Below are 16,188 nucleotides of genomic sequence, written 5' to 3' on the forward strand. Positions count from 1 at the left end.
GAACAAAAATAATTAAATCTTTAAATATTATGGTAGGTAATGTTACAAGTAATCACAAGAACATAGAATAGTAAGTAGATTTTGATACCTTTTTAATAGGAAAATGGAGGAAAGGAGCTCCAGTATACCACAACAGAGAAAGTAAAAGATCTGTAAAGTAAACTGAATCCAAACATAAGCAATGTTTTATTGGGATATAGCAAGCAACCTATCAAATAGGGAACCAGTACAAACAGATTTAACATGACTCTCTTTTAACAGAGATGTATGGTGACAAGACAGCTTCTTTCAGTTCTTAAAACAAGTATTCAAAGTGTTAAGTAAAGCATTAAAAAAAATCAATCATTACAACACCAAAGACAGACAATATTAAAAATGTGCAGAATTTTACTTTTTACAAATTTCTGCATAATGTTAGAAAACAATCATAAATTAAAAAAGGAATAAAATGAAGCTTTTTTTGTTTGCAAAGCAACACAAACCCTTAAAAACCAACTATATTTTACATAGGACTACTATTAAAAACAGGTGAAAAGCTGAAAATTTAAAGGACAGCAAAAAATACACAACTCAGTTTCACCTGTCAGCAACACCTTCTGCTATCGAAGGAGTTATGTTAGTTCTATGTACAGCTTTAAACATTGCAGCATACCACAAGTAAACCTTAATAAGGTCAAAATAGGACCCTCTGCAAAAAAGGGTGACTTGGCAAGTGTCAGTCCCATCCTGAAATTATAAGTAGCAATAATTTTAGTAGGTCTTTAGTGTAAACCAAAACCTACTTTAATTGGTTCCTCTCTCTAAAGATGCATGTAAACTTCGGGGTTGTTTTTGTTTAATTTTTTGGTATCTTAATTAATGAAATCAAGAACATGTCTGGCTCAAAAATGAGAATGACATACCTCCCTTTTGTTCTGGATACAGTGATGTAGCTATCTCAACATGCTCATTGACACTTCCTAAAAGAGAAAATCATTATGTACTATGTAAAAAATACACACCACCTCTCTCAGTTCAGACTCAGCATATAGTATATTGCCAGCTCTATCCAATAGGATATATATTCTAATTTGGTTTAAACTCTTAATAGATATATTCTCTCTTTACAAAGTTCCATCACATGAAACCAAATTGCTTATTTTTCCCTTGAGGCACAGCATGACCCCAATTAGACAATTAGCTATAAAGAGTTGTTCTTTAGATGTTGTGTCTGTAGAGGTTTTACGTGATATTCATAGATTTTCAGCGCAGGCCCCAGTTTTAATGAAAGTCCAGTCAGTACATCATTTCTTGTCATCAACAGTAATGATTTCCCATCAATTTCCTATAAGAAGAATTAAAGAATTGATAAAGACAAATATACAAATCTAACAGAGGAGAACAGTCATGCAACAAATGGAATACTACTATAGAGGATCACTGAGGAAAATAGTAGCCTTGATTTTCCTGAAACCATGTTCACAGCTGCTAAATTCTGCTTGCTGTCTGTTTTTCAAGTGCTCACCTGTGCTGACTAAGGCATAAATACTATTTAGTCAAGCACAAAATCCAAATGAGCCTAATTTCAAAATTCTCTCCTTGTAAACCCTTTTCTAATTAATAGGTACAAGTGAAGAATGCCTAATTATCAGCCATTTAGGGAAGGATACTCCTAAGAATGCAGCTTATGAAGTGCATTTCAGAAGAATTACTATTGACAGCACTATGCAAGTTTAAACTAGTGAATATCTGCTAATAACTTCAGGTGCCTTCTTTAAAAGGCCAACCTTCCCATGCATCCTGTGGGGGGAAAAAAAGGAAAAGACTCTTGCAATCAGAAATATTGGAAGGGCCTAACTAGAGCTTGACACACTGAGAGAACTTCTCTTCCTCTACTTTTAAGGGAAAACGAGAAAAGCAGCAACTTGTCAGCTTAAGTTTCAACAGCCCCGACACTTTCCTGCTTAAAATACCTCTTGTAAATCACAGATATGGTGGGATTCTTTTTCCTCTCAGACCTTGACCTTCTGACCTGTTTAGGTTAGAAATCCTGTAGGCTTTGGATTTCTCTTTTCCATCTCAAAACCTTGACATATGCTTGAAAACTTCCTCCAAATAATTTTTAAACTCGAAATGGAAGAGAAAGAATCCACATCTCTCCACTCCCTTCTATTATCTTGGAAATATCAGAGATCCAATCCTTGATTACAATGCAACATGAAAAGAAGACTTCTATTAGAGCTCAGCAGGAATTTGTCAAGATGGATCTCTCTTAAAATTTGATAAATTTTATAAATGCAAAATACATGGACAAACCACAACATAGTCAAAGATCAGCTGAAAGTGGCATTTTAAAAAAATATCCCCAAGATGTATACAACTACTAATCCCTCAGGGGAGCATAAAGTAACAGTAATTCTAAAAGAAAAAAAAGTTTCCAATAACTTTTTACCCAATTATAGCAGGTGCCTCTTTCCAATTACTGTTGAGAATGTTAATGGAAAAAACCAGTTTCTATCCTCTCTTTTCCATTCGTCACAATTCTTTCTGTGGGAATTTTGACACCAGTGAGTGTTTTGCTCATTGCTATGACCGATCTGAAGTTGCCTTTTCTGCTGCTGTTCAACGATGCTATGGAGGAAGAACAGCCTCCAGCTTGGTAGGATCCAAATGGAGTAAATCCAGTACCTGGAATAGGAGAAACTCCAAGAATAGGAAAAAAGCATCTATTCCTTTCCCTTCTTCTTCCACAGGGTTCCCTGTGTTTTCTAGAAATGCTGGTAAATACTAAGACTTCCACTGAATAGAAAACTGATTTTTTAAACACATCTGTGCAGGAAGGAGTGATTACACATTCAGAGTTCAAGCGTTTTATATCTTTGTGTGAATTGTAAGCTTTACCTCTTTCACTTCCTTTAAGTTTTCCACATTTACCTGATCCTGCAGAATTGTCACATCTTTTTTTGCACCAGGTAAGATTTTGTATGCTCTGGTGACTTCTCTGATCTCTTCTCCGCTACTTCTCTATTTTCTGGATTTTTTCAGGGTGCAATTTCAATGCTAGCTCTCAGTATGTCTTTAAATGTTAATTGCAGAGAAACTTCTCTACACAAGTCAAGCTAACAATAATTCCCCAGGATGACCTCAGGTGCCAGGATGACCTCAACACCAATATCACACTGTCTTCAGCAAATAACCAAAGGACTGGTTAAGCTTCAAGTCCCTCCATGATCCCTTCTGCTCTAAGTGACTGAGAAATGCAAAGCTTTACAGTAAGCCAGCACACTCACATGCTCCTCCCTACTGTGGCTCTGCCAGAAAGCAGCAGAGGACACCAGCTGATGTCAAACCCCAGTTTCCCTTCTGGTAAGGCCTTGCAGTGAGGCCAGCAAACCAGCACTGGGTCACCTGGGCCATATCTGGCTATCACAACACAATGCTCAAGAAGCCACATGGGCCATAACAAAGGTCAGAGCACAAGCACATCTTGAGACCTTATAAACAGCTTCAGTCTTGGACTGAGCCAGAGTGCCTTGTGCTTCCAGGGCTCCTACAGAAAGCTCAACCACAAAGTGACAGGCTGTATTTTTCTGAAAGTGTCCACACCCTCGTCCTGCAACTGCTACTCCTCCCTCTTCAGGTATCCTGTGTCCTCAACTTCTTGGCTTGTCTGATTTGCTTGCTGATGTTACGGATTTTTGTTATTAGGCAACATCCTTCAGCTGAATCTGTTTTCATCAGTGAGCTCTTTTGATTTGCTGACATCAGTGGAACTCCAAGAAGGAATAACAGATAATCATCATACAAGCATCACTTTTTACCAGCACTTACAATAGAGGTTAATAAAACATTCTGCAGCCCTTAAAATGTCTCCTAATTATCCTTAAAGTATTGTACAAAAAATTCAGGTCTTAAAGATCTTTTGAGCCACTTGTTTCAGGTGAGTCCAGATGTATTCAGATTCATCAAAGGAAAGTGTGGACCCAGTTATTGCTGTGTAAAAGCTCAGTGTAATAAAAGATGTCATGATTACATTCTGGGCTAAGGATATTTTGTAAGGAAACCATTGTGCTACCCCTACCGAAGCAGTTCAATGGAAAACAATTTCCCAGTATTGTAGGTGAAACTGAATACTTTCCTTTACTGCTTACAATCTCATTCCTCTTCCAGTACATATTCAGGGCAGTAGATCAGTGAAACTGGGTTTCTGGGGCCCAGGCAACTGCAAATGACAGAGGAAAATAGAGATGGCCAGAATTGCAGCTGCATGCCTGGTGCTCTACAGACAGAGGATGGCTAAGGGTTCAAAATGAACCTGTCTGCACTGCCTGGGAGATCCTGACAAAAATACTGCAAGAACACAGGTAAAGTTAGTGGTAGCAGACAGTGTAGAAGAAACTGAACAGCACCACTGATAAGAAGTTAGGGAGAGGATTGTTTATGAGGCTGTTCTTGATGCAGACAGGGAATAGGCTGGCAAACCTGGCATGTAGAACCAGGCACTTGCTGCTCCTCATGCTGCTAATGGAGAGGAAGAAGGAAGTGGCAATGACTTCTGCTGCAATTATCCATCCCTCAGCTCCTGGCCACATCCTGGTGGCAGCTGTCAGCCTCTCTTTCCAAGGTTTTAGCATAAGGTGAAGTTGGCAGTGGAATCACAGCCACACTTCTGCACATGGCTGTCCCAGCAGCGTCCTCAGTTACCCTACTGAAACCACTTATCTTCACTGCAAAATACTAATAAAGCCTATAAGGCTGCTGTTGCAGACTGATTTGCCAAAACTGAGAAATCAGCCTCACCTTTCTGCTGCAAAATCAGTAGTAATTATTTCAATATTATTGACAATAATTGTCAGCTGTGAGGCAAAGAGGTCAAAATATTTGATGGAAGCCAGAGGTATCTGTCAGTATAAGGAAAAGACTCCCAGAGACCACAATTACTTTGCCTGTATAGTTTTTAAGCCACATTTCCAGGGCTTTTGTGACATGGATGCTGGTATTAAGGAATGGACACACTCAAACATTTTCCTTTTTAGCCTGTTCACTCATCTTCAAATTCTGAAAAATTAGCAGCAGCTGCAGAAAGAACCTTCTCTGCAACCTACTAGAGAATCACCCACCACCAGGCTTTTCACCCTCAAGAACAAAGAATTAAATTTAGATACTTTGTTATATGCATCAGTTACAATCAGATTGGATTTCACAGACGTGGTGCTGAAGGTCAGCAACATTACCCTGACCAAGCACGATGTTATTTCATGGGCAATGGACAGTCTCCCTGCCAAGCTGCCAGTAACTTGCACCAGCTCAGTACCTTGGAAGGTCGAGCCATCTATTTGGATAACTAATTACAAGTGTGGGTGACTAATTTCCTGGTAGTCACACACAAGCCTACAGACTTATCTGGGGAGGTGCTGAACAGCCAGTCTGATGTAAGTTACTTCTCTATGGAACAGGTGGGCTGAAGGCCAAGCAAGCTGACTTCCCAAGTCTGCCCCACTAACACACAGCCCCAGCTGCTGGCAGGTGAGTTACAACTGTTGAAGCTCTTTGCTGACCTAATCTACCAAAAGAAGCCTTCCGTTAGTATCAGCAGTTACAAGGCCCAGAAACAAAGACCCAACCTTTTCTCAGACTGAGTCCTACAAACATGCTGTTCCCTCTGCCAACTTAGTGCCAATCTGTCCTTTCCATATTCACTTGTACTGCCAAGTTCAGTGCAACAAAGCAGCCCCTTTGTCACCCTATGCCTTCACACTCACATTGTTGCTTAGAAGCCCCAGGTTTTATAAATACTCATGAGTGTAATTACACAATACACTAAGAAAAAAGGGAATTCACATTTTAAACACCATTCACATTTTAAATAACAAGACAGTGAAACTGAGCGAGTTGTATAGGGAGACTGAGTTCAAGCCAGAAAATTTATTTAGATTTCTCACCTTTCTGAATCCTATCTTAAACAAACTCCAACTCATTATCCACAGCTTGCAGAACAAGAGAGATTATTACATTACTCAGAGATCACAGTCCCATGCATTGTCACTCAACAACAGACCCAAATCCCACCATTAATGTGGGATTTTCTCTCCCATTTTACAGTATATAACCAGGCTCACAGCAAAAATTTGCAATGTGAGAACCTGGTGGCAGTCAAAAGGTGTTTGCTAACACAGTTACCTGTTCCTGAAAAGCACTGGCTTGTTCTTCAAATCCAGCTGTTCTGAAATAATTCACAACATCAGTAACAGCCCAGTCAGCAGGATCCAGAGGTCTCCCATTCTCTAGTGAACTGCAAAGTGCAAATGCAGACAAGTAATCACTAAAGGTGTGCAGAACATCTGCTGCTGCTTTGTGCACACCTCATGTATGTCCCCCTCCTTCCTTGTTTCTGCAGGAAAAGTGTTCTTTGATACATCTCCCCCACTCCAATACAGAACAGTGTCTCCTGTTCTTTCACATTCCACCTGATGCTGGGGAAAACTGAGACCCCTCTCCTTTCAGAAAAGAAGAAAGTATATGAATCTTCACATCAGCCAAAGTAATCAGTTAGGATCTTCATACAAGTGTGCTGTCTTTGCTGTTGGAGAATGAGAACTGCCATACCTGGGGTAGCAAATTCCTGCCTTTCCTGCCAAATTCCTGCAGCATGCTTTCAGCTACACCAAGTACTTAAAGAATTATATGTGGATTATTCTTTACACAGATGAGACTGTCCTTGTAATGTGGGTAGAAATTACTGGTAGGCATCTTTACCTTGCAAAACAATAACAAATCAATTACAAACAAACAGAACTTCTCAACCAAAACAGAGGCACCAAATGATTGAACTAATTCTCAATATAGAAAATTTCCCAAAACTGTTGTTAGACTCATCTTTGGACAAATCTATGGACTTTTTCAATAGCTGTGCATCTGAGAAAACATCTGTTAAACACAATCACAATTAATTCCTTCTGTGATTAACCTCAGGCAATTGTTTTCCACAAAATATTCATATTATTATCCTTATCCTGCATTTCTTTTCCTCAAACTACAATCACCCTGTCACAAAGATAAGGGTGGTGTATCTGAAAATTTTTAGTAAAAAAAAACCAACACAGTGAGCTTGACTGCCTTTTCTACTGCAATTTATGAGGATGAAGAGCAAGATATCAAAGAAAGAGCTTCTTTAACATGTTTCCTCAACCAGAAGTCCTGAAGTTCATGCCAAATATTTCCCATCATTATACTTGCTTAACCATAATGCTAATGAAGCAATATTGAAAATGTACAGATTAGGGCAGGTGTCAGAATCCTGTCCATTTTCTGGTCTGAAGCTTAGAGGCAGGACATTGATTTCAACAGCACCAGCTAGAAAAGAAACACAGATTATACTCTCCTGACAATATTTTTGTTCTGTCCTTCAATTTTTTCTTTTCCAACTGTCAGCATCTCTGCCTTGCCTAGACTTGTATGTTTTTCAGCAAAATAACTGGGTGAAGCAAGGGCACACCATTTTTCAAAGCAGCCAAATGCAATCTATACATAGAGTGCCTCCCATCGCCATTTCTATAACATTCTGATTTCTACAACTATCTGAGTCCTGGAAAGGAGGACTCATGGAAAAAATGATTTTTGCATGTCCCCAAACTCTTGAAATATGTCTGTCAATATGGCAACAAAATCTGACCACAAGGACCATCTGCAGCCTGTGTTACACTGGGCCTTCTAAAAGCAGTTTCTTTCATTTATCATGGATCTCTGAGGAATGAGGAACAGTTTCTTACTTTTGCTCATCACATGATGACTTACTTCATGAATTGCTTCACTGATTGTGATTACACAGAAAGCAACACTCAGCAAAATTGAAAATGAGACTACATGGCCTTATCAGAACTGCACTTTTTTCTTGTGTTTTTTTTTTAAATCAAAGAATGCCTTTCAAATAAGATATTTTGGTGTTGTGCACATTCTGAGGCTTAAGAAGTAAAATGTGAAAACTGCCACACAAAATTTGCACGTATTTATAAAAGCAGCATTAGAGGAATTATATTTAAATCTTTGCATTTTCCTTAAGACACAGACTGTCACTTTTAATTACTCATTTTTTACTAAAAAAAATAAACAAAATGCCAACCACTCAGTTAAAAAAAACAAACAAATTGAATTTAACCCTTCTTAAACAGCAAATAAAAGGTTCAGTGTGTAAAAATATCACTTAACTGTAATTTGCTTACTTCTCCAAACACTTTAATTTCAAATTAAATATGGCCCCAAACCCTCCTTCCAGAATTTTTCATCTCAGCTCAAGTGCTTTAGTTTTTCTTGTAGCTCCTCTTTTATCACTAGGGAGCTGCAGCTTGGTCCAGGTCCAGCCCCATCCAGGGCTCAACTGCAGTGACTTCAGGGGCTCTACCTCAGTCATTAATTAATCACAGGAATTAATTGCAAGTTCCTGCCTCAAGGAATAGCATCATGCTGGACCTCAAGTGGAGCCAATTTCCACAGCTACACTACAGCTGCAGAAGACTGGAAGGCATGTGGCAGACTGCTGGAGGCTGACTGGATTTTAACCCATCTACCCACACAGATGTTCATTCTGCTTGTGGACTTTGTTAGTCTCCTCCTCACACTGCTGCTGACATGGCTCTATTCTTTAGTCAAGACAAGGGAATATATAATATCCATGGCTTAGCCATACACTGGCTTATGCCTCACATCCTGGATGCTTTAAAATCTTACGAAGACAGGCATTTTAGGCTTTGAAACTGTATACTAGATGCACTAACAATGAATAAAAATTAGGCTTGTCTGTTTTTCACCACTGTCCCTGAGCCTTTATTGCCATCATGTGGCAGAAGCAGCAAGGTCTGAAAGGATATAGCTGAGAACAAACAGATTTTATCCAGCTTATTTATAGGCACTTCAAGAAAGTGTCAAATACTTCCTTTGTAGATATGCCCACATACATACAATATACATCCATCTAGAAACCACAGCCCCACAGTTTAAATACGATTTCCATCCACTCTAAAAGGCCACCTTAGCAATCAGTGGTTGAGTCTTTATCAGCAAGCCTTGGGGAAAATGATTAAACATGAACTGTCCCTGCTTTGACTGTCTCCTTTCTCCTCCCACCCCAGAGTGCTCATTGTAGAAACCAGCCTGCCAAAGGGAAAGTGGTTTCTAAGGGACACACAATAATTATTCATAGTCACTGAATAGGAAAATGCTCTTTATGTTGGTGTGGTGTAGCCAGCATCTCAAGTGAAGGGGGAGGATGCTGATTTTAATGGCTGCCATCAGATCTTTTGATGCTTTTGATAATCAGGTGTTTTATCAGTAGCCTGAAGTGACCATTATTATTTACCTTACTCTAGTGCCTGGTAGCCTACACATTGTCACGTTTTCTTGGACAGCTTATGTAAGAGAGATCTTATGAAAGAGAATAATGAGGTGCAGCTGCACAAAGTGTTGCAGCTTGACAGAACAGACTAAGAGCTTACTCTAGTATCTTTCCTTATGGTATTTTTTTTTCCTTTAATGTATACACATATGTGTACATCTCTCTCACCATGGCTTCTGTAATCCTAAAGCAGCAAGGCCAGATTTTTCCACACAGAATTTCACTTCTCAGACCATAATGTCATTCAGAATTGCTAGTCCTAATTAAAGAATTTCTGACCTTAAATAAATGCTTACAAAAAACTTCTATGCATTAGCCTGTAGTTTACCACACAAAAGAAAGCTGTAGAGCAGTACACACCATGTCTGTGCCTTATTCCTCCTCTAGGTATGAAATAACACCCCAGCAACTTCAGGCTTCTCCAATAAACAGCTTAAAGTATCTGTTTCAGAAGGGAACTGACACCTAAGCGATATCCTGCTACTACTCAGCCCCAGACAGGTGGGCTGTCAGCAGAGAAGGGCATGGAGAGGTAACTTCCACACAGGACACTTCTCCCATTAGGCACTGGGTCTGCAAAAGCCACTGACAGACATGTGAGCAGAGGCACAGTATTGGCTACAGTGCTACCACTTGCTTTAGTGTCTGGTTGAGAGGAAAAGAAAAAACGTACTCCTAACTTAAGTTACTATCCTCTACATCTCTTCATTGCTGTACAGTCCTACCACATATCACTTTTAATCAGCTCAGTGCCCTGGACTCTTCTATTTCAAAGCTGAAATGCAACAGAAGTCATTAAGAACAGGGAGGATTTGAAATGCGCAAAGATGGAGATGGGCACTGTTGCCAACCACATTAGTTCAAAGGAAAACTACATTCAAAATCCATGTGCTGTTTATGTAAAAGAAACACTTACTTTTTGACATCCAGAGAGCCATTTTCCTTGTTTTCCATGTCAACAGTTAGCATGGGGAGGATAGAAGTTTTACTTCAGCAACTGATTGATAGGGAGGAAAAAAAAAAGCTGTGTTTAATAACTGGTAGTATGACCAGTGCAGCGTAACGTAACGAAACAAGCATTCTACAGGGACACATGCATATTTCCACTTGAGAGCAACAGTGCTGTCAAAGACTGATTTCCCTGGAAGCCTGGCAAAGCTGATAGTAGCTAATGAACTAGAAAAGAAAGTTGATCTGTGCTTCAAACACAAGAAATAATTCTTGCCTGAAAATCAAGGAAAGTAATACTACATTTAATCCTTTTCACAAGTGTTAAAATTTTGATCAAACTGTATGTATTCAAATTCATGGAGATTGATGTGCATATATAGCTGTGTATCAAGAGCTTGATGGGTCTTCAGTCATCCTGTGGTACAGAGGATCCAAACAGATGGAAGATCTTTACAAAGATTTGGAAATCCATAGCCTTGTTTTACAAATGTGGACTTGGATACAGATGACATGTCACTTATGCCCATTGTACAAATAAAGCTGGTAAGCAGAGTTACTTATTGAGCCCCAAACTCCTGAGGCCTAAATCAAGACCTCCCTTCCTGCACTAGAGCAGCTTCTCTATAGGTATGCTACACTGAACTCCAAAAAGGAAAGGAGCACATGAAGGGCACAGGAGAAAATCCAATTTGTTTCCTTCCTTGCAGCACGCTGGAGTACTTTTCCATCACTCCACGGAACATGCAGAAATAACCCAAGCCTTTCCTTCTGTCCTCAAGTAAGCCATTTCTATTTCAGAAAGCACCAGAGAACGGACCAAGGACTCAGGATGTTCTTGCTGTAGCATTAATGGATGCCAGTGAAATGTCTCAAAGCTCTGGGATACAGAATAGGGAAATCGTGCTCTTCAGCTAAAACTTTGCAAAAATAGAGAATAGCAATTAATATTGCTGTGGGGGAAAAAAGGAAAAAAAGAAGACGACCCTTTATTATACACGTAGAAGCGCGTAAAGCACCAAGAACACAGTAACAAACTAATCGAAAAGATGCTTCTTCCTGCACCGCTGACCAAACAACTCCACGAATTCCCTGAAATCACTTCTCGGTTCACCTGAGATGACTGCAGACGACACCCGCACCAGCCTACCTGCGGAACGCCCCGCGCCGCGGCCGCGCACGGCCCGCAGCCCCCGGGCTCAGGGCGGGCACTCCCGCGGAGCCCGCGGGCCCGGGCGGCGGGGGCTCCCGGGGCTCCGCTTCCCGCGGCTGCGCCGGGGCTGGCACACGCGTTCAGCATCTCTCGGGCACCCGCTCGCACTGCACCACATTGTCAGTCCTGGCTGGGGGCGAGGGAAGCAAGGCAGAAAAACCTACCTACGAGCAACTAAACCGGCGCATGACTACCGGCTGCTGCGGAGCGGCGGAGCCCGCGGCCCCCGCCCCCCGGCGGCAGCGGGCGCTCCGCGGCGGCTCCGAGTGACACCGGGAGCGGCCCCGCCCGGCCCCGTGACGCGCCCGCCACACACGGACCGCCCGCGTCATGGCCGCCGCGTTAAAGGCGCCGCGCCGCGGGACCCCCGCCCGGCGGGGAGGGCGCCCGGGGCCCGTCGGGATGGGGAGGGCAGCGGGGCGGGCACGGAGCGGCGCCTCCGCCGAGCGGCTGACCCCGACAGGCGCTTACCTGCTGGGGAGCCGCGGGCAGCGCCGGGGCCGGTATGGGCGGGCACGGACCTGCCGGCGGCACACGGCCGGAGAGCAACGATCGGAGCTCGGTTCTTGACTTGAGGTTCTTGGGGCCTCCTTGTGGACATTTCTGCTCCTCCTAACAAGCGGGGTGTTACAGGTAACGGGAACAAATCCCTAGTTGTTGAAGGATGCAGTACCAAGCCGAAGAAATTTTATACAAGGTACGAAGTAGGAGTCGCCAGATGTTGGCAGATTGATAAAGTTACAAAAATTCATTCCTAGAATGAGTTCGTCAACACGTATGTGAGTAGCAAACACTTGGTTTTCTGTGGAACTCCTGCAGCTGCAGGCTCGGGGTGATGAGAAAGAGGAGTGACCAAGGGCAGCACAACCGAGTCACCCCCACCGTGCCACCGCCGGCACTCGGGAAAGAGAGGAGATGGAGGCACTGAGTCTGCAGACCTCACTCGTCTAAGCTCCAGACTTTATTTCACAAGGAGACCATACCCACGGGATTTACTGTACAGAAAGAATCAACTCAAAGAGCTTCCAAATTACTAAGTGTCCCACTGGCAATAAAATCTCACCCACAGAGTTTAATACAAAACTTGTCAAGTTTTTCTGGCAACAACACTTCTTTTTTTTCTTTTTACACTATTTTTTTATCTCTTCAGTATTTCTTGATTGCTGATGTTTTCTAATGGCATATAGGCATTACCTAGATGCACTGTCAGTGCAAGTGAAATCAAGCAAGGACTATCAACACACCCTGTTTCCCCACACACGGGCTTTGTAGCCAGGGCTGCATCCCAGCCACTAATCAGGTGCTGTGACCTTTTGATTATCCATCACAGGCTAGGTTACTTCAAATTTATGGGATGTTTTACTTGAAAAATTTCCTTCTGAGTCAAGCCACTCAAATTACACGCCTGCTCTTTGCTGCAAGGCAAGGGGGGCATTACAAATTACCTGGGGATTTGCACAGAACCTACTGGTGACTTTGGCCTGATTTCTGCAGGGCTCTGACACGAGTGCCCAGCTGGCACAGACAGAGCTTGCTCAGCCACCAGAGTGGGCACCTGGGGCTGTCCCAGGCATTTTGCATCCATCTCACTCCCAGACAAAGCTTATTGCACCCTGACTGCATGGAGACCTAGGTCACCTAACTGCTAACTGGGCACACTTACAAGCACTAAAATTACCAGCTAAGTGGGCTTTTGGGCAAAGGACTGTGGACACAACTTCCCAAACCACTTCATTTTGTCTTACTTATGTGATGTCAGATAAATAACCAGAGCTTGCAGGAGCTTTGCAAGTAATGGCACTCAAATATCGACAGAAGCATTGAGAACAGAGGGCAGTAACAGTCCTCACAGCTTTGGGATTTAAATAAATGCAGATAAACAAAATAAATAGAGGATTAAGTGTACGGTGCCCTAAACAAAACCCTCTTTACTTCCCATCCCAAAGTGTACTGTAAAACGTGGCATATTTGTGTTGGACAAGTTAGCCAAGCAAGGCAATTCTTTTCTGTCGCTAAAGAAATCAACATTCTAAATGAAGCCATAATGAGTTTTCTGCATCAGCTGGTTTCTAACTTTGGTAATGAACTGACATTTGAGGATACAAATATAAACGAGCTATTTTACTCACACTCTCCCTTTCATCATGTTCTTCAGTTAATCCTTTGAGTATTCGAAGTGAGGCTCACACGATTCATGCATTCCTTCTAGAGGGCCTTGAACAGCAAAGAGAGGAATTTTAAGGAAATGGGTTATGGAAAAATTCAGCGTGGAATATGATCTGTGGCTTGTATTTTCATTCATTGGGGTAAGGTAATTTAATTATAATGAAATTATGTCTGGAGGGAGATAAAGCAGAGAAGTGAATTAGCCTTTTGTTTGACTATTTGCATCCCACTTATGGCCAAAAAGAAAAAGTTTCCAAGCCATGCAGGGAACCAAGTGAGAGCAGGGTTGGTAGATCTAGGTCAAGGGGTCAGTCCTGTGTGTGTGTCTGAACTTCTGCTATCACATGAGGGGAAACATGCAAAGGTCAGTGCAGGTATTGGACACCAGTGGACCCTGTTTTTCGGGGTATTGAAAAATGTCAGTTTCCTACTGCAAATCCTTCCTATCCTTTTGTTTTGTCCCTGGCAGTTAAAGAGTAGAAGACAAAATGCTCGGCACATGTGGCAAAAGGAGAGCGTAGCACCCTGCGAGCTGTGCAGAGAGTACTGAATTTCAGCTCCCTAGGGTTAAATAAAGCCCTTGGAACCTTCTTTTCAGTGCCCTGGGTAAAAAAAAATCATTGGGGAAGCTGAGTGAGAAAACAACACAGGAAATTGAGGGGAAACCCCTCTCGATAAGGTGGAATTATGCAGAGTAGAATGGATCTAGCCTCGTGTAAAACACGTATTTCTTTGCCAACAACGACCGAATGATTCAGCGCCCTCGGGGCCCTCGGGGAGCCCAGCGCCCTCAGCAGCAGACGCCATGCAGGCCGCGAGCCGCCGGCGCCGCGGGGGCTGCTGGGAGTTGTGGTCCCGCGGGGGCCGCGCCTTCCCCTCACGGCCCCGGCTCTGGGAGCTGCTGGTGCCGCCGGGATCTAAACCGCAGCGTGGAACAAGCGCTGGAAGGTGCTTGCTTCTCCTCTGGGTTTTCAGGGAGACATTTCTGTGCTGGCCGCGATCATCTGTGGTTCCTGCTGCTCATTGTGAGCAGCAAGAGATTTCATCCAGATGTGGCTGGTGGCCAAAAAATCATCAAGTCCATATAATGCCCAGCACGGGCAGCATGGGAATCCAATGGGAGCACAGGCTGTTTCTAAGTAACTTTTGTCATTACTATGGAAGTGACATGGGTGTAATACACCAGTTTGCTTAGCAAACTGAATAAATGTATTGCTATGTCCCGCCAATTACTAACAACAGTCTAAAAATCCCTTTTGCATAATTTCCCTCCTAGAAATACAAGACTGGAAAGGAACCATCCAGGCCATGGGGCTTGATCTCCTGGCATCACAGCCAAGCCTTCACACAAGCACACCCAGCACTGCCTTGGGGCCCATGGGGAATCTCACCCCACTCTGCCCTGCAGAAAGGCTCTGTCCAGCTCCTCTTTGCAGAGGATTAAGAAATTTCAATCTACAATTTAAAAAATATAGAAACAGTTTATACCTGTTTGTTCCTGTAGTAACAATCTTTAGTTTAATATTGTTTAGTGTAATATTTGACTTTTCTGTTTCTCTGGTATTTACATTCTTATATAGACTCAAACATCTGAATGACCACAGCCCTTTTGTGGTCTGCATTTTCTGATCTTGTTTCCATTTCTCCTTTCTGTACATTCACCTTCCAGGAGAGGACATTTGGAGCTGCACCCTGGGCTTGCAGTAGGGTCTTGGCAGTACCTTCTCCCCTTCCAGTGTGCTCTGAATGGCCCCTTACCCCACACTACGTTTTTATCACACCTATATGGTACTGATGATTTGAGACATCCTTGCACTGTAAAGTAACTAAGGGTCTTCTCCACAGTTTCTCCCAGCTCCTACCTATCTATCCAGAAAGAGGAAAAATCCCCATTACTGGTCCAGTTGCACCTTTTCAGCACTTTACTTTCAGAAAACTGTCATTCCTCACTGAAGGTCTTTTCCATCCCTGCCCTTAGTATTTCTAGTTTGCTTGAATGGAATTTTGCTACCTACCTTTCTCCACAGTATCAACAACTTAATACCTGTTGTCCTGCTGTCCCTTCCCTACTTCAGCACTCCACAGAGGAATGAGAGACAGTTCCCAGCCCATGGAGTCCAGCAATGAAGTGCTTCTCTTCAATTCCTGTCTTGGCCAGGAAGGTCCTCCAAAAACCATGCTATGTCTTCTTCACAGTCACCTTCTGGCCTGCAAGGGTGTTCTGCATGGCTGGGTATTGTCATGTTGCTCTGAAGTTCTGCATAAAGCCTAGACAAAAGCATAAAGATCACAATGGTGTTAAGCAAGTGAGGAGGGAAGGGAGGCAGAAAACCCACGGCCAGAATGCAGCAGTGACTTGGTACCAGCCTGGCATTCATTTTGGAGGCAGTTGTGTTACGGTATGCGTTAAACACAAAATCAGAGCACAGCAGGCAGGGGGCCTGAATTTACCTTCCCTGCAGTTCCCAGGGTGCTCTCCCACAAGGTAAAGAAC

At 42.7% G+C, this 16,188-nt stretch overlaps 1 protein-coding gene across 2 annotated transcripts; it reads right to left on the bottom strand.

The window, feature by feature from the left end:
- Nucleotides 1–167: 167 nt before the first annotated feature.
- Nucleotides 168–12,108, bottom strand: SAMD13 (sterile alpha motif domain containing 13). 2 transcript variants are annotated; one of them, XM_036387421.2, is made up of 4 exons: nt 12,000–12,108; nt 10,284–10,364; nt 6,160–6,271; nt 168–1,324 (listed from the first exon to the last, which is right to left on the bottom strand). In XM_036387421.2, the coding sequence occupies exons 2-4, from the start codon at nt 10,334–10,336 to the stop codon at nt 1,181–1,183; spliced, it is 309 nt and encodes a 102-aa protein (XP_036243314.1). In that variant the 5' UTR covers nt 10,337–10,364; nt 12,000–12,108; the 3' UTR covers nt 168–1,180. The 2 variants fall into 2 exon arrangements, with proteins under 2 accessions (XP_036243314.1, XP_036243311.1); XM_036387418.2 differs by lacking the exon at nt 12,000–12,108 and adding an exon at nt 11,693–11,807.
- Nucleotides 12,109–16,188: the final 4,080 nt, after the last annotated feature.

This window comes from Molothrus ater, chromosome 9 (genome assembly GCF_012460135.2).
Source record: "Molothrus ater isolate BHLD 08-10-18 breed brown headed cowbird chromosome 9, BPBGC_Mater_1.1, whole genome shotgun sequence".
In the NCBI taxonomy this organism is placed as follows: Eukaryota; Metazoa; Chordata; class Aves; order Passeriformes; family Icteridae; genus Molothrus; species Molothrus ater.